Source organism: Haliotis cracherodii, unplaced genomic scaffold (genome assembly GCF_022045235.1).
Source record: "Haliotis cracherodii isolate W230 unplaced genomic scaffold, xgHalCrac1.p SCAF_7, whole genome shotgun sequence".
NCBI lineage: Eukaryota > Metazoa > Mollusca > Gastropoda > Lepetellida > Haliotidae > Haliotis > Haliotis cracherodii.
This window is the reverse complement of record NW_027266330.1, coordinates 24032855-24059541: the sequence shown is the minus strand read 5'-3', so window position 1 is coordinate 24059541 and position 26687 is coordinate 24032855. Positions and strand designations below refer to the sequence as shown.

The 26687-nt window shown below is 41.3% G+C and overlaps 1 protein-coding gene across 6 annotated transcripts in view; it reads right to left on the bottom strand.

Moving 5' to 3' along the window:
* The window catches only part of LOC139447268 (uncharacterized), a 97629-nt gene that overhangs the window by 17070 nt on the left and 53872 nt on the right, over window positions 1–26687 (bottom strand). Inside the window, exons 3-4 of one of the 6 annotated variants that reach the window (XM_071228552.1) lie at window positions 5104–5447; window positions 2150–2561 (exon numbers count right to left, since the gene is read on the bottom strand). The exons of 2 other annotated variants lie outside the window; for them this stretch is intronic. In XM_071228552.1, coding sequence (XP_071084653.1) covers window positions 5110–5447 — 338 coding nt within the window. In that variant the 3' untranslated portion in view covers window positions 2150–2561; window positions 5104–5109. Of the gene's footprint in view, window positions 1–2149; window positions 2562–5103; window positions 5448–9708; window positions 10610–19367; window positions 20675–22738; window positions 23105–24517; window positions 24912–26687 lie in introns of those variants that run through there. 3 more of the 6 variants (XM_071228546.1, XM_071228544.1, XM_071228548.1) reach the window with 3 other exon arrangements.

The window sequence follows — 26687 nt, the reverse complement described above, 5'->3', positions numbered from 1 at the left end:
TGACTTGGTTGATGTGAACAATCCCAATTAGCACCCCTTCTGATTGATCAATGTACACAAGACTTATTTATTCGCGTAAAATATGCACTCGTGTGTTATATGCACCCTTAATAATGGGCAATTAAATTCTGGAAAAATATATCTGTTGTACATAAACATTTCAGGCTGTCAGCATAAACCACGAAATTTCTCTTTCAACTCTGTTTTTTTTCACCAAGATAATATTCTAATAAGAGCTCCTATTTCTAATTTTGAGAGCGCCCTGGGCGCTTATTACGTCGAATACAGTATTCTGAAATACGTACTGACAGGCCTAATGCCAGCTTTTCAGTGCACTTTACATATTGTTTTGCATATCATATAGATATACTGCTACAACAGGTGCATGACAATATATCTTATACAATATACATAAAGGGACTGTATTGCAAGCTTTCCGTAGGGCTTCCATTACATCACGTGCAAATAAAATTATTTTTCAAGTTTTAGAATATTTTCTAAATGAAAGTAAAACATTTTATGAGATATGTTTATCTAAAATGAAACAGGAAAAACACATGAATGGACGGTGCTGTGTTAGATATGACAATGTGTGACATAGGCACCGACCTGGATGCAAGGGACTCAGGAAAAAAGAGTGATTGGCTTCCTATGTCCGAGGCCTATTTAAACTGTAAATTAGGCCTTGATAAACACTGAAGCTAATCAAGCTGACAATTAGTGTTTTACAACTCATCCGTAAGAAAAATTTACAAATTTTCTCTTCAGTTTGCCTTCTAAACAAGACTAAAGTCAGTTAACTTGTGTTGTTGGCTTCGCTGTGTGGAGCTCTGTTGTTTTGGTTTGAGTGAGTGAGTGAGTTGGGTTTAACGCCTCTTTTAACAGTATTCCAGTTATATTGCAGCGTGTCAGTTTAATGTGGGAGGAAAGCCCGAAGTGATGCAGGTCTCAGACCTTTACCACTTTGGTGAAACACACGAGCACGGTATAGTGCTGACAAACCTAGAAACATAATCGGGGTCAACCGGAATTCCAACCCACAATGATAGGTTTCTGGCGTGCCCAAGGGACGCAACTCTGCACAGTGAAACGCGGCGCCTTAGACGACTGGGCCACCCATGCCCCGCTTTTGGTTTGAAAATTGAATTGGGCATGTAACGTCACACTTGGAAATTAGTTCATGCATGATTTGAAAAAACACAGAACCGTCGATGTATTGTCCCTGTAAATTGTTATACAGAAATCTACCTCAGGTACCTTTCCGTGTACAGCAATGTCCCTTTGCTTCAATCATGATACAATTTTCACTCTTGCAATACTGTTGCAAAAATTAAAGAATATTTTGCAATAGTTATAACACGACTGTGACACTGTTGCAATAGTTATAAACACTGCTGCAATACTGTTGCACTGCAGGTTCATACACAAGTCTTTGTATTATTTGACTAAAATACCTACTGCAATACAATTTGAAATAATTATTAATACTACTACTGTGACCCTATTTCAAAAGTCATAAACACAATAGTTATAAACACAATAGTCTGCTGCAATACTGTTGAACTGCAGGTTCATGGACATCGCCTTATATTATTTGATGTCCGGCAATGTCCTTAGGGAGGTGTCCATGATTACTGCCTGCCATAGAACCTATGAACATATTCCGAACAGACTGATAAAAGCGAAGTTAGTGAATAACAATGTTTTTCGTTTAATAACAGCTACTAATGCTGTTAAAACTTAACGTCACTATTGATGTCATAGAACCGATGAACATATTCCGAACAGACTGATAAAAGCGAAGTTAGTGAATAACAATATGTTTCGTTTTATAACGGCTACTAATGCTGTTACTATTGATGTCATAGCTTGTGTTGGTAGATGTCCTGACATCAGGCCTTGATCACTTTGATGTATCAACAGTTCGGACAAGGTTACACACCTCGCCCACTGCTTTGAGAAGTCTTGAGTATATTTGAGGTAACCTGAGTGAGTGAGTGAGTTTGGTTTTACACCACTTTTAGCAATATTCACGACGGGGAACACCAGAAATGGGCTCCCACATTGTACCCATGTCGGGAATCGAACCCGGGTCTTCGGCGTGACGAGCGAACGCTTTAACCACGAGGCTACCACCCAAACTTGAGTTTTCAACAGATGAACACACAGGCTGAACAAAGGGTAACCCCGCGTAGCTCAGCGCACCCCCGATCCGTCCAGTTTCTGTCGAGCCACAACAGTACATGTGGTCTTGTGATGCAGAAGGCCAGGTCTATACTTGTATTTTTTCCCACAGACACAAACATACGAGGCATTTTTGTGCACAGCAGTATTGTGAACAGACAAAGTCGACGAGCTTGCGAACATTTTCCCACACTGCCGACACATCAATCCAGATAAAGAACGTGTGGCCTCTGGAATGGGATATCGAGGTGAGTCGAGGCCTGGTAAGGCTCTGGGTAGATTGGCAGAATTCTTGTGGCGGTCATACATGTTCCTGGTGTCTCTGTAGAAGCTGAAGTCTGAGGCCACTGACTGATTAAAACCCATTGACCTGGAACCTGCAAGGATAAAAAGGCGGAACTAGTCTTTGGACACAAAATGGGCCTCTGAATTTGTTGTGAACATGTTTTTGAATTTTTCACATGTTGGTTGGATGGTTTGTTGTTTTACGCCGCACTCGGCAATATTAAAGCTATATGACGGTGATCTGGAAACAATCGAGTCTGGACAAGACAATCCAGTGATTGACAACATGAACATCGATCCACGCAATTGGGATCGATGACATGCATCAACTTAGTCAGCGAGTCTGACCACCCGATTTCGTTAGTCGCCTTTTACGACAAGAATAGTCGCCTTTTACGGCAAGCATGCGACCTATTCTACCCCGGATCTTCACGGGTCTCTCGCATGTAGTGTTGTGGCACAGTCATTGTATTCATGTGCATGAATGGTTAAAAGAAACTCAACACATTTTCATCCTAGAATTGCCACGTAGTAAAGGAGTGAGTGAGTGAGTTTGGTTTTATGAAACTTTGAACGACCGCCTCCATGGTCTAATGGTAGAGCGTCCGCCTGTAGAGCGGAAGGCCCGGGGTTCGATCCCCAGCCCGTCATACCAGAAGACGTTAAAAGGTGGTACTTGCTGTTACCCTGTCTGGCGCTCGGCATTAAGGGCTAACACAAGGACTGGTCGGCTCGGAGTCAGTATACTGTGTCTGAGTGGGGTATTCATGTTAAACTGCGGCATGGTATCTCAGCGAGCTAGCACTTTAAATCGGCATCAGTCCGGACTAGCAGCCACACACACACACACACGTGCATGCACGTTGCTATATAAATGCAATAATCTTGGACACGACATTAAACCCCATTCCACCTCACCTGACTGAGTGAGTATGGTTTTACGCCACCTTTAGCAATATTCCAGCAATATCATGGCGGGGGACACCAGAAATGGGCTTCACACATTGTACCCATGTCGGGAATCGAACCCGGGTCTTCGGCGTGACGAGCGAACGCTTTAACCACTAGGCTACCCGACCGCCCCAACATTATTCGTGTCATATCACAGGATGTCAACTTAATGTGGGAGGAAAAGCCAGGTCTAAGATATTTACCATTCTGATGAAACCTACTAGCATGGGTATGGTGCTGACAAACCAAGAAACATAATCGCGATGAATCTGCCAGGGTTTCTGGCAAGCCCAAGGGACGCAACTCTGGTCAGCAAACTGTGGTGATTGATTTCACAGATCTTATGGGTGGTGGGATAAGCCAGTGGTCAAAGCGTTGAGCCTATCAGCTAAAGACCAAGGATCAGTTCTTAATATGGGTAATAAAGTTATGGAAACACCACAAATAAATGATACTACTTTTGAAACAAGTTCAAACCTTTCACTATATCACGAAAATTACACAATTTACAAATTGACCACCAACAGTGGATTAAGCTAACTTTATTTTTATTTTTTTGATTATGTTGCTTGACACAATATTTCATTCCAAATATGGTCATTGGGAGAAATATTGTACACATGTTACCCCATTGACAACTAAAATACACAACCACAGTTGGTTGGTTTGTTGTTTAACGCCGCACTCAGCAATATTCCAGACGGCAGTCAGCAAATAATCGAGTCTGGACAAGACAATCCAGTGATTAATATGATGAGCATCGATCCACGCAATAGGGATCGATGACATGCATAAACCAAGTCAGTGAGCCTGACTACCCGATCCCGTTAGTCGCCTCTTACGACAAGACAACCACAGTTGATCATGTGGCGTTGAGGCGTTGTGTGTTTCTAAAATTCAACTTTACTATGCTCAATCTAAAGTTCTCTAATGCGGTTCTTCTGTTTGCTCACACGATGTTGTTACGTCCTACCCAGGTAATAAGTGTGAAGGTCATATGGCTGGAATATTGCTGAAAGAGGCATAAAACCACACTCACTCACTCCTATCAAAGTTTGATGTGAGTTGAGATTTCAAACAGTCTTCCTATATGAGACAGCATGACTCTAAGCTGCATAATCTTTATAACTGAAACAGTATTGAAAGAAGAACGTTGTTGTATAAATGCAGGTAGGAAAGACCAATAGGTTATACGTGAATAGCTCTTTTAATTTGCTGTGATTTAATATTTCTTGTTACGAATTAGCTATGATACATTATTTCTCAACAGACCTGGTATGAATTTGCAAAAAAAATACACTTTTTCTGTGAAACTTCGTTTCTCTCTCTCGTGAATTGTCTTTCTTCATTACCATTTTTTATGTTGGCACCAAAAATAGTAAATTTGGGGGACACTTTCCTAAATATATCAAGAAACACCCAAGACGATCCGTCTGACATTATTCAGTCAGACTGAATTATGCCTTATCTCTATGAAACTAAATTATATGATAATTATCTGTGATTGTTAAATGGGTGGGAAAAATCCCTGTGATCTGTGAAAAGATGTTCCGAATTACTTGTGAACAGTTATTGGGCATAGGTATTCCCTACCCTCTATAGTTGGTGAAGTGTGTGGACACACACAGTGCAATAAAAATGTATGAACCACAAATTCTTGAAATATTTTCAAAAAGTAGTTACCAACAATTACGTAGACGACGCCAGCTTCACAGGACATGTCCGCCCATGATAAAGTAAACCTGATCTGTACTTGTACTGTTTTCCACACACACAAACATAGCACTGATTATCATGCACGGACACCTTGTGGACCGTCATTGCTCGCTTGGTTGTGAAAGTTTTCTCACAGTATGGACATCGGACATTCGGGAAGGAGCTCCCCGACATTGAAGGGCTGTATCGTGGAAAGTGTATCTGACTAATATGTGGGACTTTCTGTAGGAACGAACTTGCAAATATGTTTCCTCCTTGCTGGGCAGAATGGTCAGCTCGAAACTGACTGAAACTCACTGAACTTCCATCATCTGCAAGATATAAAAAGTTCAATCTTGTTTCAGTCAGTGTGAGAAGGTGGGTTATGAAATAAAAGAGACAAAGTATCCAGCTATTGTGTTATGTCAACAGTGATATGGGAAATAGTTCCTTCTGTTCAACTGGTAGTCAAGAATAGTGAGTGAGTATGGTTTTATGCCGCTTTTAGCAATATTCCAGCAATATCATGACGGGGAACACCAGAAATAGGCTCCACACATTGTACCAATGTGGGGAATCGAACTCGGGTCTTTGGCGTGACGAGCGAACACTTTAACCATTAGACTACCCTACCCCCTCGAGTAAAGAGTGATCTTGGAGACAATGAGTGAGTGAGTGAGTGATTGGGGCCAAGGTCACATCGGAAGTTTCCTAAAACCCGCCCATGATAAAGTAACCCTGATCTTTGTCAGATAAATGTCTTAATAGAAGCCAGTGGAAGACATGCACAGGCATATTCAGCTGGGCTGGGACGATACACCAACTGAGTATCACAATACGTATCACGATACCTTGCTTATGACCCGATACGTATCACGATACTTGCATGTGCTCTTAACTGTGGTTGCCTCAGCCATCTTTTTCAAAGACAGGATTGCCACTGACAATTTACAGTTGGCAGAACCAAGTATGGTGCAATGGAAGAAAATATTTACATTTTCACGACTAATTTCCACTATGATTTAGTGTTTGGTGTATTAGATATTAAAGCAAACATTTAAGGTAGGAATTGAAATTTTTATACAGTGTGTGACTGTGATTGATATTTGTATCGAGAAGTAAAAAATCGCGATTCACCAATACGCCGTTTAATCGTCCACTACTTATATCCAGAGGGCGGGGCTGTAGGGCGTGCACACATCCCCTTTTTTCAGACAAGTCTCATTCCCCAACTGGATCATGGATTAATGTTCGTTTGGCATTATGGTGACACCAACAAACACAGGTATGTGCTGTGCTGATAAGGTCACAATTACACTGAATCTAAGATACAAACGCATGATCGTAGTATCCTAGCATAACCAAGGGATGCAACTCAATCAAGTGAATAATGACTTCATGGATCAGGTGATCAGGCTCTGTGATTCTGTGTAATCATATGACACTGATCATCTTCCTGAGGCAAGGGAGTTACCATATTCGATGTAATAAGCGCCCCGATCTTATAAGCCCCCACAGTGATATTTGCTAATATACTGGCTAGTGAACAATCCCAATCAGCACCCGTTCTGAAAGATCAATGTACACAGGACTTATTTATTCGTGTATAATACACACTCATGTGTTATATGCACCCTTAATTATGGGCAATTAAATTCTGGAAAAATATATCTGTCGTATATAAACATTTCAGGCTGTCAGCATAAACAACAAAATTTATCTTTCAACTCTGTTTTTTTCATCAAAATAATATTCTAATAAGAGCCCCCATATTTCTCATTTTGAGAGCGCCCTGGGCGCTTATTACGTCGGATACGGTAAATGACTCTAAACATCCAGCTTCCACCCTTGCCAAACTAGGCTGGAGTTTCTCACTCTCATTACCAAGAGTCCCCAGAACCAAGGTAAATCCCTGAAAGGGTAATCACAAGCCTAACCAATGGAACCATCTGCCACAGAGCCACAGAGATATCCTAACTCTCTCCCAGCCCATTCTTGTAAGCACATGACCTATGTTGCCGGACCAGACGGGGCCTGTACTTGTACTTCTTCCCACAGACGCACCCATGATTGTTGTATCCTAGCCTACCTAAAATAGGCAACTCAAACAAGTAAACAATGGTGCCTCTCTCATAAAATCTTTTCTTTGACATACTGAAAGTTTCTGGGTTAGATTTGGTCTCCAGCAACCTATGCTTGTTGGTTGGTTGGTTTGTTGTGTTACGCCGCACTCAGCAATATTCCAGCTATATGATGGCGGTCTGTAAATAATCGAGTCTGGACCAGACAATCCGGTGATTAATATCATGAGCATCGATCAACGCAGTTGGGATCGATGACATGCATCAACCAAGTCAGCAAGCCTGACCATCCGATCCCGATAGTCGCCTCTTTCGACAAGCATAGTCGCCTTTTACGGCAAGTATGGGTTGCTGAAGACTGATTCTACCCCGGCGTCTTCACGGGCCTTATGCTTGAAGTATGAGGTGACTTCACTGATCGGGTGGTCAGGCTCTGTGATTGTGTCATCATGTACAGATGGCATGGTACATTGCTTCTTTGTTGATTTATGCCACACTCAAGTCCAGGACATGTCTCATTGGTGACCAACTCGTGTTATTCTGGGACAAGCTGAACAGCGACTCGTGCCCCTCTTGTGGCCATTTCAGCGACTGGCGCAAATGGGCATTGTTAAAAGAATTGTCAACTTGTTGCGTAATGATTCATGTATATTTCTTCCATGTCATATATATTCCAGATGCTATTTAAAAAACATCTGGAATTACAATATTTATACAGTATGATTCAACACGTTTAACTCTATTTTGGGTATATTTTTAGATGCAAGACATGTAAAATAATAAAAATATTCCAAAGTGATTCTTTGACAGAAGTTGTTTGTTTGTTTGTTGTTTTACACCGCACTCAGCAATATTCCAGCTATATGACGGCAGTCTGTGAATAATCAAGTCTGGACCAGACAATCCAGTGATTAACATCATGAACATCAATCCACCCAATTGGGATCGATGACATGCATCAACCATGTCAGTGAGCCTAACCACCCGATCCCGTTTGACGGAAGTACTTGAAGTCATAATTGTATTCTGATTTGTTTTCATATTGATTCATATTTCCACCTGTAACATTCATCCAAAGGGGGGTTAGTCTTCTTGCAGGTTATGGAAAGGGACATTTTAAAACATGACCCAGACCTAGACTACCCATCTATTGCCCTCTCTCATAGTTCTATCCAGGTCACACATTATAGCCCCAGATGTTTAATCATGTGTGTCTGTTATTCAATGCCTCACTCAGCAATATTCCAGTTAAATGATGGCGATCTGTAAATGATCAAGTCGGTCCAGATAAAACAGTGATCCATATTTTGAGCATAGGGGAACAATGGCAGAATGTGACAACCTGATCCATTTAGTCACCTCTCATGACAAGCGTAGGTTGATGGGCATGGAATTCTAGGGGTGACCAAGAGAGTATGATTTTAATACCATGATATGAACCCTTTATTTGTTGGGATTAAGTTGTTCACTGCCAGATGATACTCGTAATAAGTTTCATTTTAACTAATTATGACTTGATTTACAGATTCATCTTGTGAATCATGGGTCAGCCAAGCACTAGTGAGTTTGATCAATGTGGTCAAAATCTGCATCCGTTGGAACTTTCCTCCAACATCACGTTCATCATCTTCCCCAGGCAAGGGAAATAACTGACTCTCAACGTCCAGTTTCCACCCTTGACGAACTAGGCTGGAATCTTTGGGCTTGATCGTAGTGCCACCTGTGGCTATTACGAGTTATGTCCCTTCTATTGACCAATCAGATTCCACCTCTCATATCTCTTGCATTTGCTTCAAATAAAATGGCATTGCCCAGTGAAGGCTATTTGATTGATAATCCAGATCGGAATTGTAATAAAATGGGTCTTACTTCACAAAGTGCATCAAATCTCCTTGATTAAAAAAATGAACAGATTTGGAAAATATCTGTTGATGCCCAGTTGTTGATACACATGCTTTGCAAATCCTGCAGTTGACTGAAATCTGCATGTCACTTTACAAACCGGATATCGGACTATGCATGGACTCATTTGTCCCGCCAAAATATAACTCCATAACTGCAGCCTAGTTCAGCAAGGCTAGAAAAAAGGACTTTTATGGTCAGTTAACGCACTTGCCTCGAGAAGATGGACACCCATATGCCATGACACATCTTAAACAGTAATGTTTAAATCAAACTCACACACATCTACCACAGTGTTACAGATGTCATGTCCTTGCAAGTTTTATCTGGATGCAAGACATTGAGAAGATGCAAAAGAGTATCCAGATGTTTTGATGTTGTGATAATTGAAACTTCGAAAGAGTCATGTATGTAAGAGTCATCTCATTGCTCTGTTCTGACATACAATCAATCATGGGACACACGATGTAAGATTTTATTCACTCAATTCCAGGATTTCATTTGAAAATACAACATCCCAATCCATACTAACTATAAAGCATCTAGACTTGCACAAGTCTCTGAGGAAACAATCATTAATATTTAAATCATAATATTTAGATTACCGGTATATAATAATAAGATGTCCCTTTAAAAGACTGGCATCCTTAGTATGTCTGTTTATCTAGACTTACTATAAGGATAGAAACACTTCAAGAAACATTCAGCATTTGTTGATGGTACGGTGGTCAATTGATGAAATGCCCAGGACCCCTCAAATACATTACTGAGAGTGGGGAGCACTGGGGGCCCAATCATCTATTCAAAGTGCTGCAATTCGTTGTGCAGAGCTGCGTCCCTTGAGCACACCAGAAACCTACGAAGGAGGGTACGGATCCATGTTTGCCCTATTGTGTTTCTAGGTTTGTCAGCACCATACCTGTGCTTGTGGATTTCATCAAAACTGGTAAATATCCCAGAATCACTTTGGGCTTTCCTCCCACGTCATGCTGTGACATAATTGGAATACTGTTCAAAGCGGCATTAAACCACACTCACTCATTCACATTACCAAGAGTCCCCAGGACCAAGGTAAACTTCTGAAAGGTTAATCACAAATCTAACCTAAGGAACCATCTGCCATACAGCCACAGAGATGCCCTAACTCTCTCCCAGCCCATTCTTGTAAGCACATGACCTATGGTGCCGGACCAGACCGGGTCTGTATTTGTACTTCTTCCCACAGACGCAGACATATGACACATTGTCGTGGACAGCAGCCTTGTGGTCCATCAGGGGGCCCATTCCCGAGAAGGTCTTTCCACATATTGGGCAGGGGATCTTATTGTTGTCCAGGAGGCCCCCAGGATAGCATCCAAACACCTGGACCGATTCCATCTCGGGACTGATGAACATAGCCCCTTGTTTGCTGGTGAGGCTTGCGGAGTAGGCTCGTGCTCCAGCTGTGATAATGTCCCTCTCTGTTTTAAACACTGCCAGAGACTGACTGAAACCTGGTGAACCTCCTCCATCTGAAAGCAACAAAAAGTCCAAGTTTCAGCCAGTCCCAGATGTCTAGTGTGGTGTAATGGCGGTCTTCATCAAGAAGCAGAGTGCTGTGGGGACAGCAAAGAAGCACAGTGAATAGCACAGCGATATTTACAGACAGGACATGATAAGAGGTGACACAACAACAGGTAAGTCTGGGAAACCTTAACAGATGACAACTGAGCCATACTGCAAGGCTGGAAGATCAGAGGTTTCAAATCTCAATTACCACCTCTGACTGAAACAGATGATTTAAGGTAAAGTAACAGGTAAGTTAAATATGTGAAAATGGAATTCTCAATATTTAACTAACAGTACAATGTTTATTTAGTTGATATCTTCAAGTAAACATTGAAGTTTCATGTACTTCGTCATCAAAAGATCTCCCACTCAAGCCGATTGTGAGGCTGACATTATGGTCTTCACTCCGCTGTCAACATCTAGACTCTTGGTTGATAAACAATTCCCTGAGGATTTCTAGCTGCTACAAATGCTGACTCACTAATTTGAATCTGATAAAATCTGGTAAACTACAACGATATTTAGAATTTTATCAGATCCACTTTATGCCAGCTAATGCATCACCAGGTCAATATGAGGAATAGCAGCTCATTATGGCAGTATGTATTGATACTTGGTGTAGTCGGACATAATTTTGTGCATAAACACTCCCTAAATGACAACATAGTACAGTCAGTTAAAAAAAACCCTTGAAAATAAACTGATGTTCACTTAATTACATTAGAACATCGATTACCTGATTCGAAACAAACCATAATAGTCACACAAACTAGAAACCAGTGTCCCATCCACAAAGTAATCTTAGCGTTAAGATGATCGTAACTCCCATACTTTAACATAGACTTACAAAATCATAGCACTTAGATCATTTTGTGGAAAGGGGTTGGTTGGCAGCTTGAACAAGGATATTATTAGATAGAAGTTTTCCAACTGATTCATTTTTCCCTGAATCCTAATAGATCACTTGCTTTGGATAAAATTATTATATGAAAACTTAGAATAAATGTTACACCATGATAACATCCCCTCCATCTTAAACATTCATTCAAGTTTTCATATAATAATTATATCCAAAGCAAGTTATATATTAGGATTCAGAGAAAATGCAGATATTAAACGTTACACCATGATAAAATGACCAGTCTTGATTATCTGCCGAAACGGATTCAATATAGCTGTGAAAATGATATGAATGGATCACTGAAAATTAGTGTGTTTGTGAAAAGGGTAAGCATGTCCTTCCCTATCGGTACCACTCTACAATTTGTATAAAAACATTTATCCCACCTCCATGTCAGAAGGACGAGATCTGATTGGTCCACGTGATCTTGATAAAACACTGTGTAACCCGCCTTGGAGGCTAATAAACTTCACAAGGGGGGGAGGGATAAATCTCTTATACCCCGCTTCAAACAAAAAGCTGTACGCTTTTTCCGAGTCAATGGAAGTCACGTGACATAGCACAAGTTAACCTTAGCTCAATCGAACAAATATTTTCTATCAATTTGGAATTTGTGATACTTCTTTTACAATGTCACATTAAAACATGTCGATAAGATAAATTTGTTGTAGCAGGATCACTCAGGGTACCTGTTTTTTTTTATTACGTGTCCCTCATTAGGTTTAAGACCACTCTCCTCCAGTTCAGGGAGACCCGTGAAGATTCCGGGGTAGAATAGGTCTTCAGCAACCCATACATGCCATTAAAGGTGACGAACACGATCGGGTGGTCAGGCTCGCTGACTTGGTTGATACATGTCATCAATCCCAATTGTGTAGATCGATGCTCATGATGTCAATCACTGGATTGTCTGGTCCAGACTCGATTACTATACAAACCGCCGTCATATGGGTGGAATATTGCTAAAAGCGGCGTAAAACTTAACTCACTCACTCTCTAGCTCATGGTATAAAACCTAACGCGTGACACAGATATTCTGCACCTAATAAGCCAAGAAAAAATGTTTAATGAATAAGAAGTTTGTTTTGTAACATGGTAAAAAATGTTTAAGAACATTATTTGAAAGGATATTGTCATGCAAACACTCTGTTATGATCTCAGATGATAGTACTGATTAAATAAGTTATTGAACTTGTCTAAAAAAAAAGAAAAGCATAATTACTATGTGTCTATTCTTTATGTGGTAATTGATAATTTCATATGTGTATCAATTTGAAATAACAATTAAAGTTACAAAAACTTTTGTCGGATGCGTGGCAAATCAGATAAGAAGATACTTTTGGAAGATACCCTTCATTAGCGACAAAGACAATCAAGTGTATTTGTTATTTCTGACTGTTTAACACAGACAATGACGTTTCTCCAGCACTTGAGTAAATAATGTCAGCACCGATATCAGCAGTCATTACTCTATGTACAACCCAACAAAAAGAGAAAATATATATAGTTTTTATAAATGGAAAACTTGTACATGTTTTGTGAAATATCCATGTCACAAAATGTTACACAACACTGAAAATAACTTCTAGGCAAACTAAACATGAGATATATTTTTGGCACTGTACAAAAAACTGCACAAGTCGTTAGTCGTTAGTATAGACTTCACTAACCCATCTGATTCCCAAAGTATACATGTGCCTCCACTTTGGGGGTTATATGCCATATGGAAGGGTGTTTCAGTTATATCATGGAATGTCAGCTTCAATCTCATTAAAATCAGATCTTAGTTCTCGCTACCGCTAAACAAAGATCTGAGGACATCCTATTACAGGTCACGTCAAAACGTCCTTTCGCGAACTTTGACCGACCAATGGAATGACTGACAGGAAGTCGACATAAGCCAATCAGAAAGCAGCTTTCTCGTGCTTTATGGCACTAATGTCTAATAAGCGACTTCGCTTCAAAACATATTTTGACAAATTCTCGATTAAAAAATTGAAACCTGAACAAAAGAACATTCTGGGATGGTTAATAGAAGGCCTAGCTTGTATGGATTCAGTCGTAAAGCCCGTAACTATCGTTTGGAATACTATCGTTTAAAGTTTTCAAGGCTGCATGATTAGGAATCACTTTCCGACTGTCACCTTCATCATCTGGAAAGCGATGCTCGGATGAAAGGTCGTTGTGACGTGACCCCTAATGGGATGTCCTCAGATCTTTGTTTAGCGGTAGCGAGAACTAAGATCTGATTTGAATGAGATTGTGTCAGCGTGAGACTGGAAGATAACCTGAAGAGACACAGGTCTTACACTGACCACTTTGGTGCCACCAAGGGGGACAGGTATGGTGCTGACAAACTTAGCATCACAATCAGGGCAATTCTTGGATTTGAGATTGATGGTTTGATCCTGGCCACATCATACCATATTAAGTTAAAAGATGGTACTTGTTGTTACCCTGCCTGGTGCTTGGCGTTAAGGGGATTAAACAAGGACTGCACGGCTCAAAGTCTGTATACTGTGCCATGTCAAAGTGAACATGGTACAGGGTTAAAAACTAACAGTTTTTGGCCACTAGTCCTTATAATGATAACATATAGCAAAACTCTTAAAAAAGGGCAAATTTCTACTAGACCTTATGATACCTTTACCATTGGGCAGTTTGGCAAGAACGATAGGACTAGTGCCAGTTTCTAACGCTGTGGTATCTCAGTGGGCTAGCACTATAAAACGGACAGACAAATACAAGCAGCCACACACACACGTCCATGTTCATTGCTATATAAGTGGAATACTCTTGAACATGACCCATACAACTGAGATGACAGTTTTCTCCCATGACTAGTGTGGAGCTGGCTATGGAATGAATGCTTTCTAAGCTAAGTGTTTCTTCACACCATAGTGTGGAAAATCATGGTATGTAAACCGCGTTCACAAGACATTACCATATGTTGTCTGAAACTCAAACCATGACCATGAAAGGTAGGAATGATTTTGGATTAACGCTGCTCTTAACATTATTTCAGTTGATAAACCAAGAAATATTAGCGTGGGAGTCGATCAGAGCCCATGATAATAGGCTTCTGGCATGCCCAAACGGACACAACTCTGCACAACCAACAGTGGTGTTTTAGACGACTGGGCCGCCTGTGAGTGAGTATGGTTTTACACCGCTTTTAGCAATATTCCAGCAACATCACGACAGGGGACACCAGAAATGGGCTTCACACATTGTACCCATGTCGGGAATCGAACCCGGGTCTTCGGTGTGACGAGTGAACACTTTAACCACTGGGCTACCCGACCGCCCCCTGGGCCACCTGTGTCCCTCTTCCTTTGATGAAGGTGAATGATAGAAATATGGTTGAAGCCTCTTTCCACAGTATTTGTGTGACATAACCAAGGCAAGTGTCCTGACAAACCAAGGAGCATTTCCAGGACGAATCTGGAACTTCCTGCATCGTATCCAAACTGGGTCACCAGCCCCACATTCAGTCTCACTTCTGTGACTTAGCAAAGTCACAACTGAACTTCTTGTGCCTCTGCAAACTGTTCTGATAACCAAACGTTTTCCCGCATTCACAGATATAGGACACATTATCATGCACAGAGGCCTTGTGAACTCGCACTGACTGCATCTCATAGAAGCTCTTGTCACAAAGCGGACACTTGTAGCGGCGTCGGAACGGCAAGGTGCCTTGATCAGTCAAATTTTCGAAGACACTTGTGTTGAAGGTCTCAGGCAGCAGACCAGATGGAACCTGAGGTTGTCCAATCCTGGATTCCTTAAGATTCCAATTTGGATTCCGTTCCAGATCAACAGAAACATGACCAACGCCCCCACTGATAAAGGGCTCTGGCTCCTCATCTGAAATAACAAGAAGATCTCATCTAGTCTCTGCCTGCAAGGTTCTCAGGAGGTGTTATCTGGAGCTCATACACAGATCAGTCACAGAATCAATCACCAACACAGCACACAAAAGGAACACAACAGATTTCAAGGAAGCCTTCATGTCTAAGATTGTAGCGGTTGTTAGAGGCTGACAGAATGAGCTGAGGTGAAATGGAGTTTAACATTGCCTTCAAGTACATTGCAGTTACATAGTGACATGTGCGTGTGTGTCTACGTGTCTCTACTTTATAGTGCGAGCCCAGTGAGGTACCATGCCACAGTCTGACATGGGTCCCTCTCTTTTGCTATGATGCTGCTAAGCATCATATATTTTTGGAGACAGTCAATAGAGTTTTGAACAAAAATCTGTGATACATTGCTAGTAATTTTACAGTCCTATGATGGCAGCCCTTTAGAAAACGACTGCATGACCTTATCTAGTCACAATAGGGTTGGGGGCGGTCGGGTAGCCTTGCTTTGCCTTGGTACAATGTGCGAAGCCCATTTCTGGTGTCCCCCGCCGTGATATTACTGGAATATTGCTAAGAGCGGCGTAAAAACTATACTCACTCACAATAGGGGTGAAACATTGCTGACGTGACTTAAAATTTTAACTCACTCACTCACTCAATTTTTGGAAACAAAAGCCCCTTTTCCCTAAACTAGTGAGTATTATCTCATACACACACAACCAAAAAGATGAGGTACAATTACAACCAGCCAGGTTAAACATCAGTAAATATCACATATATTTTCGTATCAGATCAATATTTGTCATATTTCACATGGCTAAATCAATACTGAGCAATAAAACAAGCTGTCAGGCGGTGAATACAATTTATATTTAATCATTAATATCAGCTGCAAAATTGAAAGGATGAGTTTGACTAAAGTCTGTTCTTCCTGGCGAATAGAAACATGCATTTATATCTTTGTTTTAATCATTGACTGAAGATTGTAAGGCTTCACTAAGTATTTAGTGTCTGTCCTTGAGGATGATGTTTTAACACTGCAGTCGATCTCATCGTGATCAGATCTTTTACACCAGTATAATACATCTCTGGTGAGGTGAGGTGAGGTGAGGTGAGGTGAGGTGAGGTGAGGTGAGGTGAGGTGAGGTGAGGTGAGGTGAGGTGAGGTGAGGTGAGGTGAGGTGAGGTGAGGTGAGGTGAGGTGAGGTGAGGTGAAATGGGGTTAAATGGGGTTAAATGTCGCTAGCCCACAGAGATACCGTGCCACAGTTTAACGTGGATACCTCACTCAGACACAGTATACAGACTCCAACCAGCGAACCAGTCAGGCCCACTTGCACAAAGCGATCTTAGCGCTAAGATGATCGTAACTCCCATTCTTTAACATAGGCTTACGATAGTCTTAGCGCTAAGATCGCTTTGTGCAAGTGGGTCCTGGTTTTATTGCCTTAATGCCAAGAGCCAGGCAGGGTAACAACAAGAACCATCTTTTGCCGTCTTTTGGTATGACATGGCCGGGGATCAAACCTCTAACCTTGCGATCTCTGGGCAGAAGATGTTCTATCGACTTGACGACAGAAGCGTGGATCATACAACTCCTTCTAATTAGCAATCAGCATCAAGGATTCTCACTTCCCTCCAAGCGAGCGAAGAATTTGAAGAAACAAAGGCTCTGCCATATATGATCACATTGTGGCCCGCACGACCCGTGAAGATCTGGGGTAGAATAGGTCTTCAGTAACCCACGCTTGCTGCAAAAGGCGACTATGCTTGTTGTAGAGGTGACTAACGGAATCGGCTAGTCAGACTCGCTGACTTGGTTTATGCATGTCATCGTATCCCTATTGCATGGATTGATGCTCATGATGTCAGTCACTGGATTGTCTGGTCCAGACTCGATTATTTACAGACCACCGTCATATAGCTGGAATATTGCAGAGTGCGGCGTTAACCAACAAATAAACAAACATATCATTTAACTATAGATATGACTCTGAATTTCTTCATTTGAAAGATCAACCAGAATCATTAATGATTCATCAAATTGTCGTTCAACTGATTGTCAAGGCATTCTAGATACCATATTCACGGCAAAGCAACAAAATACTTCTAATATTCTTAAATCTTTATTTCAATCGTCTAAGGAAGTCTAAAACTTTGTCATTTATATACACTGACATGATCATTCATTTTTAAGATACACTGTATACTGATGAAAGATAAAAGAGATCTTACATGTAAACAAATACAGAGAATGACATAAAATATCAACTTGTAAAGGTGTCAAATTCGCAACAATAGTTGGCTGATGTGACCATGTGACAATGAAACACATCAAATTATGCAGCGGTGTGATGAGGATGTGTATTACTGGGATGACAAACACTGTGACCTGAATATCAACGTTACCCTAATTCTTACTTACATGAACAATCCTATCTGTGGTGCAGGGACCTGTCCCTCAAAGAAACCTTAGCACTCTGACTGTTATTAATGTTGAAGTATAAGAATTTAATAGTCTTAGCGCCAAGATTGTCTTGTGGAATAAGAGGACTATGACTGTCATTATCAATGTTGAAGTATAAGAATTTAATAGCCTTAGCGCTAAGATGGTTTAGAAGAATAGGAATTTAATAGTCTTAGTGCTAAGATGGTTTTGTGGAATATTAGCACTGACTGTCATTATTAATGTTGAAGTATAAGAATTAAATAGTCTTAGCGCTAAGATGGTCTTGTGGAATAAGAGGACTATGACTGTCATTATCAATGTTGAAGTATAAGAATTAAATAGTCTTAGCGCTAAGATGGTTTAGAAGAATAGGAATTTAATAGTCTTAGTGCTAAGATGGTTTTGTGGAATATTAGCACTGACTGTCATTATTAATGTTGAAGTATAAGAATTTAATAGTCTTAGCGCCAAGATTGTCTTGTGGAATAAGAGGACTATGACTGTCATTATCAATGTTGAAGTATAAGAATTTAATAGCCTTAGCGCTAAGATGGTTTAGAAGAATAGGAATTTAATAGTCTTAGTGCTAAGATGGTTTTGTGGAATATTAGCACTGACTGTCATTATTAATGTTGAAGTATAAGAATTAAATAGTCTTAGCGCCAAGATTGTCTTGTGGAATAAGAGGACTATGACTGTCATTATCAATGTTGAAGTATAAGAATTAAATAGTCTTAGCGCCAAGATTGTCTTGTGGAATAAGAGGACTATGACTGTCATTATCAATGTTGAAGTATAAGAATTTAATAGTCTTAGCGCTAAGATGGTTTGGAAGAATAGGAATTTAATAGTCTTAGTGCTAAGATGGTTTTGTGGAATATTAGCACTGACTGTCATTATTAATGTTGAAGTATAAGAATTAAATAGTCTTAGCGCTAAGATGGTCTTGTGGAATATTAGCAATCTGTCATTATCAAAGCTGAAGTATAAGAATTTATTAGTCTTAGTGCTTAGATGGTTTTGTAGAATAATAGCAATCTGACTGTCAATATCAATGTTGAAGGATAAGAATATAATAGTCTTAGCGCTAAGATGGTTTTGTAGAATATTAGCACTCTGCCTGTCAATATCAATGTTGAAGGATAAGAATTTAATAGTCTTTGCGCTAAGATGGTATTGTGGACTATGACTGTCATCATCTTTGATGAAGGAGGGGAGCTCCCAAATGCTGAGCATCATTCCACAATAATACTAAGAATGTCATAGGTCTATGCTAAAGATAGATAGTTAGTCACAAGTTCGAATAAGTGTAAATGAGTTACAATTTTTTGGCCTTTTATGCCCAAAGGAATCTGTTTTGTCAGATAATTGAGACTGGATATTCTCTGGTGTTGAGGTTTAGTATATTAAAAACACGTCTTCTTCATGTTAAGATCATTTTGTGGCATAGGACCCTGGTCATTGTCACACCCTCCAATCTTAGTATCAAAGTACGGCAGTAACTTAGCGCTGATGTGTTTTGTAGGAGTCTCTGGGCACAATTACATCCTTGATAGTCTGAAGCAAGTGACTTTGCTCCTGTCTCTTCTTTATCTGTGTCATGGTACCATGATGCTTTGCAGTTGCACTCCTTCTTTCATTCTTGAGGGCCATGAAGGCATCTGGTTTCTTGCCCCAGAAAACCAGTTGACCACACATAGGAGTGAGTGAGTATGGTTTTATGCCGCTTTTCGCAATATTCCAGCAATATCATGGCAGGGGACACCAGAAATGGGCTTCACACATTGTACCCATGTCGGGAATCGAACCCGGGTCTTCGGCGTGACGAGTGAACGCTTTAACCACCAGGCTACCCGACCGCCTCTAACCACACATAGGAGTGAGTGAGCATGGTTTTATGCCGCTCTTCGCAAATTCCATCAAAATCAGGTCGGGGACACCAGAAATGGACTTGACACATTGTATCCAAGTTGGGAAATTGTACCCGGGTGACGACCGAACGCTTCAGCCATAAGAACATGGTTCCATGATTTTTGGCAGTATGTCATGGCTGCTGGACATGTAACCATCTTAGCTCAACCATGAAGGGAGTCATTCTGGAGTTGCATACAAGATCAGGCGCTGCTTAACCCATTGGTTCATCATTCAAAGTACCTCGCAATCACATGGCCTCAGGACACACATATACAGCATTATCGATCTGACATGGAAACTCTTCTTGTCCAAATGGCTGCACCTCAAAGAACCTGGCCAATTCTTGACACTCTACAACAGCGTACTTACTGACAAGCTGATTAGGGTAGCTGCTCAGATTGTCAGCTGGAGAAGATGATCGGAGTCAGAAGCAAGTGTGCGTGTGTGAGACAAACTGAAATAATGTTGTGCCAATCACATGCATATAGTAGACCTCTGGTCATCTTTGTTGGGAAAATTCAGCAACCACGCTGTGCACAGAAAGTCATTTTCGGCTAGAAACTTGGAGCACTGATGAACATGGGGCAACTTTTCCGATGTCTTTGCAAATTTTGTGGGAAAGTGAACGTCTTTCCACATGCACAGGAAAACGTCCGTTTCTCATGAATGGCTTGTCTGTGTTGCTTTCTCGAGTGTGGATGGGTGAAAACCTTCCCACATTCCTGACAAGGATACACAGCTTTGCCTCCTTCATTTGTGAATTTAGAGGGTAGATATGTGTTGCTACCATCCTCCAAGAACACCACGTAATCATGAGATGGCTGTCCTGGATCCTTCACTTTCGTTGTTTCCATATCAAAGTACTTGAATGATTGCTGGGGAGCAAACTTAAGGCCCGAATCTGAAAGTAACAAAGGACAAAGGCTCAGTTTTCTTCCAAAGTTATTCACTATGACAACGATCAAATCAACACAGACACTCAGGGGTTATTAGATTTGGCAGCCTGGTATATAGGACACATCTTCTGATGTCTCCAGAGTCCTCTGTCATACACGTAAGATTTGCCACAAACACAATGCCGAGGTTGATTTTCGTGAGCAGCCTCTCTGTGCCGTCTCCTATATCTTCCCTCGGTGAAAACTTTGCCACATATTTCGCACGGATAAAGATTCTTTTTCTTTGGTACAGTGTGCCTCTGATAGCTGAAGAGTAATGGCAAATCACATTCTTCTTGAGCTGTGGCTTCTTCGTAGAACTGTCCCGAACTAAAGCTGGCTAAGTCAACATCTTGGACAGCTTCATTTGATAATCTCGCACTCATAATCACAGAATTTTCCATGTCTGAAAGCAACAAAAGTTCAGTTCTAGTCTTTAATTAAGAAAAACATCAACACACTGACAGACATGTACAGTTGAAGAACAATCTTAATGTTATCCTTAAAACAGGCCACTTGAAATACAAGGCTCACTTCACTGTCACTCCCATTCTGGGTGATCAACTCTTGGTGACACTATGGAATACTTGACAATGGTGTTGGGCAGTTTATGTTACCAGGACCAAAACAAATGTATAGAGCTTCCCACAAACACATTTATAATAACCATGTCATGAATCAGAATCTGTGTTGTTAACTTTAATGTGGATGGTAGTATTCCTTTCCAAACACGTTCAGCGTGCAACTGCTTCAGAACAGTGCAAAGGGCAGTTTTAGCTTTGTCTATTTATAATAAGGTTCTTCAGTAATATGTAGACCTTCCCACACAAAAAGATGCATGTTTCTTTTCAAAATAATCTGAGTGAGCCTTCTCATGGACACTTACTGTTTGTGCTGTAATCGGACTCGAAACAAACAACTCACTTCCCAAACAGTCATAGACTTGTTGGTGACACAAACTGTTCGGTGAAACCAGATTCAAAGACAGTTTCTTGTATGTGTAGTCTGATTCAACTTCCCATAACAGTGCTGTCATAATGTTGCATAAAACCAGTGTCTGGAAAAACTGCCTGCCTGTGGCTGGTAACCTTTCTGTCTGGCAGATAAATCAAAGACTTCTTTTGTATTCAGGATTATTATAACTCCTTGTACATTCGCAAGTAATTGTTTGCATTATTTCAACTGAGTCAAGTAGTGATTTGTATCTTATTTAAATGTTTTGCACTTTTTTAATACTTTTAGTGTCTGAATGCGGGCAGGTAACTTTAAAGATGGGCCGGCATTACTTGCAGATCACCTGCCCGACTGTTCTTGGCAGGTTTTTAAATTATTTCAAACACTGTGCAGGGACAGTTTGTCGAACACATCTGGATCTCTGCAAACACATAAACGCCCAAACAGTATAGTCAAAGTATGCTGGTAACACAAACTGTTAGGGGGCAACAATTGCACAGAAGAGTTTCCGAATTCCAGTGCGATTCTGCACAAAAGTACACACTTTCACTCAACAATGAAGCTTGTCGTAAGCTGTTGGTGACAAGAGATTGTTGAGGATTCAAGGTACAGTTCTTCCAATGTCAGATGACTTCTGTACACACATTTCTGAACAGCCTTGATTGCCATAGAAGTTGGAACAACATTCATTGAAAGATGGTTTTCTGAAGCCTCAGGTTCTGCACAAATGAACACAAATTCCCAAAGAGCATTGCTTGTTAAAACAAGACACTAATAATTTAAGGACAATGGATATAAGGTACAGTTCTTCTGATGTCAGATAAGATTGTGACAACATCATCCCACACATCATTGCTTGTCAAACTTGTTTGTGACACTAATTATTTGAGGACAATGGATATAAGGTACAGTTCTTCTGATGTCAGATAAGATTCTGACAACATCATCCCACACATCATTGCTTGTCAAACTTGTTTGTGACACTAATTATTTGAGGACAATGGATAAAAGGTACAGTTCTTCTGATGTCAGATAAGATTCTGATAACATCATCCCACACATCATTGCTTGTCAAACTTGTTTGTGACACTAATTATTTGAGGACATCAGATGCAAGGAACAGTTCTTCTGATGTCGTATGAGGTTCTGTACGAATGTATACACCTTCCCACAAACACACTTGAAAGTGACCTTATCATGGATGGAATCCTTGTGCTGCTTCCGATAATCTGGCCGACTGAACTCCTTGCCACATATTGAACAGGGATACATGAGTTTGCCATCACTACAGCTCACACTGCCATTCCCAGCCACTCCTATACTAGAGTACTCATCATGGCAGCCTAAATTTTGCCCAAACTGTCTGTAATATCCACCAATATTCATATTTTCACAGCCAGGCTCAGGATATGAGGGGTCAAGATATGGTGGATTGCCATGACCTGAAAACAACAAAAGACCACGGCTTGATATTCATAGAAAACTTGCCAACATCTCGAGTAAAGAATAGAATCTACCCAAGTTTGATTACCACCAGCCCACTTTGAACATGAAACAACAGATAAAGTAGGATACACACATTATATGTCTCTTGTTTAGATATATAAAAAGAACTTCAAAACATATGAAAAAGAAGTAACTTGTCAACATTATTTGTTTACAGTGGACAACTGTCACTTGAATTCTTGAACTTGCCGCTGGAACAATGGCCAAAACTATCAAAGACAAAATTCCCATATTCAAGTAAGAAAAGTGGAAGTGATGTTTAACCTTGCCACAACAGGAAATCCATCCTTATGAGAGAGAGACAAACCTAACATCCTTTAAACAGCACTACAGCCTTAGAACTGCACAGAACACCAAGAGGGTTACTAAACGTTAAATTCTGCACTTAAATGATGACACATGCACTCAAGGCTCTTGGCTTGACAAGGTACCATCACCTATTACAACACCAAGACCTTAATTCCACAAGGCAATCCTCACAAAAACCTGAATGCTGACCCTGACTTTTGACTGATCAAAGATGTTCTCATTTGTGTGTGTGTGTGTGTGTGTGTGTGTGTGTGTGTGTGTGTGTGTGTGTGTGTGTGTTTGTGTGTGAGACAGAGAGAGTGTGTGTGTATGCGCATGTCTGTTGCTCAGCACCACACTCTAGCTTTATGCAAGTTGCCTCAAAACTATCAAGGCTTGACCAGATGATCAAGTGATTGATATTACGAGCAGCAATCCACAAATTTGTGGTATGACGATGTAATCAACCAAGCCACCAAGCCTGATAACCCGAAAAGGTTGCAGAGACCAATTCTAACCACAAATCCACGAAACAACAAAACTGGACCCCATTCTACAAATGGTATATACCAAGTTTGATGATAAATACATTTTCTTCAAAGAATCCCCAGGGCTTAATGGATGGACTCTTTGGAAAAATAATCTCCTATGTCAATAATCTTAGCTTAGTAGACAAAACATTGCCGTAGAATTAAAAAAAACAACCAACATTAGTGGATGACTAATTGTTGTCTTATAGTTGGGGGCGGTCGGGTAGCCTAGTGGTGCGTTTGCTCGTCACGCCGAAGACCCGGGTTCGATTCCCGACATGGGTACAATGTGTGAAGCCCATTTCTTGTGTCCCCCGCCGTGATATTGCTGGAATATTGCTAAAAGCGGCGTAAAACCATACTCACTCACTCACATAGTTGGGGGGGGGGATCATTAACTCTGGCAAGAGGTTACTGGTGATTTAAACAAGGCGCTTGGGACAAAAACAAAGAAGCAGAACCCATCCAGAAAATTCACCATTGAAAAAAAGCTCAGAGAAAGAATCTGATCAGCTGCTTCCGTAAACATACCCTAATATCATATACCCTGTGCTGTGCTGTTTCTAGGCTTGGTGCTGATGAGCTTGTTGAGCCAGATACACAGGGCACATTTTCTGATGCCTCTGCAGGCCACTATCGTATGTATACATCTTCCCACAAACACATGGATGATGCAGCTTCTCATGCGTGGCCTTCTTATGTCTCTCAGCATATCTGGCCTCAGTGAACATTTTCCCACAGACATCACAGGGGTGAATGGCCAATTTTTGTTTAGAAGCTGACGCATCCTTCACCACTACATTGTCAACACTGAAACCATAGGGGAAACTGAAACTGGATGAAAACGGTCCCACGGTCTCCAAACCAGCTCTTTGGTTGAAATCCTGTACAGAGGCCTTGGACATTACAGGAAACGAGCCAAAGTCTGAAAGCAAGAAAAGTGTATTCTTGGTGAGATGGGATTAAACTATGGGAGTGTTTCTGAACAAGAACAGTCATGCACTGAGTTAGCAATCCTATCAATTTTCTCATATGGGTGCAATGGTGTGTGTTTGATATCTTAGAGGTAGTATTCAAGTAAAAAGAATCATTTTCCTTTGCATGGGTGTTCTAAATATGTACAATCAGTGAGGATAATCGTCTGAGTTTGCCCATCTTCTTCGAGGAAGAAAGGCTGATGTGTCATCTGCTGAAGCTACAGAGTCACATGACAGACCAGACGACACCTGTTGAGCAGTGGAAGCAATCTGTAATTTATGATGGGTAATAAGCTTGCTGATTCCCATGAGGTGTGAACTGATGATCTGATGGCATGTTTTAATACAATCGTACACTTTCATTCAGTGTTATTTCTTCTTCAACAATACACCTGGAAACTGGTTAAGCACTTCCAACTCTATGTTTCTAATTTAAATGTATATTTCTAATATCATATTCTTTTCCACAGGGAGACAAGCAAGGGTGCTGGAACCTATCATGTCCCGGAATCCCCACAGGGAGACAAGCAGGGGTGCTGGAACTTATCATGTCCCGGAATCCCCACAGGGAGACAAGCAAGGGTGCTGGAACCTATCATGTCCTGGAATCCCCACAGGGAGACAAGCAAGGGTGCTGGAACCTATCATGTTCCAGAATCCCCACAGGGAGACAAGCAAGGGTGCTGGAACCTATCATGTCCCGGAATCCCCACAGGAAGACAAGCAAGGGTGCTGGAACCTATCATGTTCCAGAATCCCCACAGGGAGACAAGCAAGGGTGCTGGAACCTATCATGTCCCGGAATCCCCACAGGGAGACAAGCAAGGGTGCGGGTACCTATTATGTCCCGGAATCCCCACAAGAAGACAAGCAAGGATGCTGGAACCTATCATGTCCTGGAATCCCCACAGGGAGACAAGCAAGGGTGCGGGTACCTATTATGTCCCGGAATCCCCGCAGGGAGACAAGCTAGGGTGCGGGTACCTATCATGTCCCGGAATCCCCACAGGGAGACAAGCAAGGGTGCGGGAACCTATCATGTCCAGGAATCCCCACAGGGAGACAAGCAAGTGTCCTGGAACCTATTATGTCCCAGAATCCCCACAGGAAGACAAGCAAGGGTGCTGGAACCTATCATGTCCAGGAATCCCCACAGGAAGACAAGCAAGGGTGCTGGAACCTATTATGTCCCGGAATCCCCACAGGAAGACAAGCAAGTGTGCAGGTACCTATCATGTCCCGGAATCCCCACAGGAAGACAAGCAAGGGTGCTGGAACCTATCATGTCCCGGAATCCCCACAGGGAGACAAGCAAGGGTGTTGGAACCTATCATGTCCCGGAATCCCCACAGGGAGACAAGCAAGTGTCCTGGAACCTATTATGTCCCGGAATCCCCACAGGAAGACAAGCAAGGGTGCTGGAACCTATCATGTCCCGGAATCCCCACAAGAAGACAAGCAAGGATGCTGGGTCCTATCATGTCCCGGAATCCCCACAGGAAGACAAGCAAGGATGCAGGTACCTATCCTGTCCCGGAATCCCCACAAGAAGACAAGCAAGGGTGCTGGAACTTATCATGTCCCGGAATCCCCACAGGAAGACAAGCAAGGGTGCAGGTACCTATCGTCCCGGGAATCCCAATATGCAAGGGACAGGCAAGGATGAAATTCATTACAACCATTACATCATTACAAGTTACATCATTGTGAATACCTTTATTCAG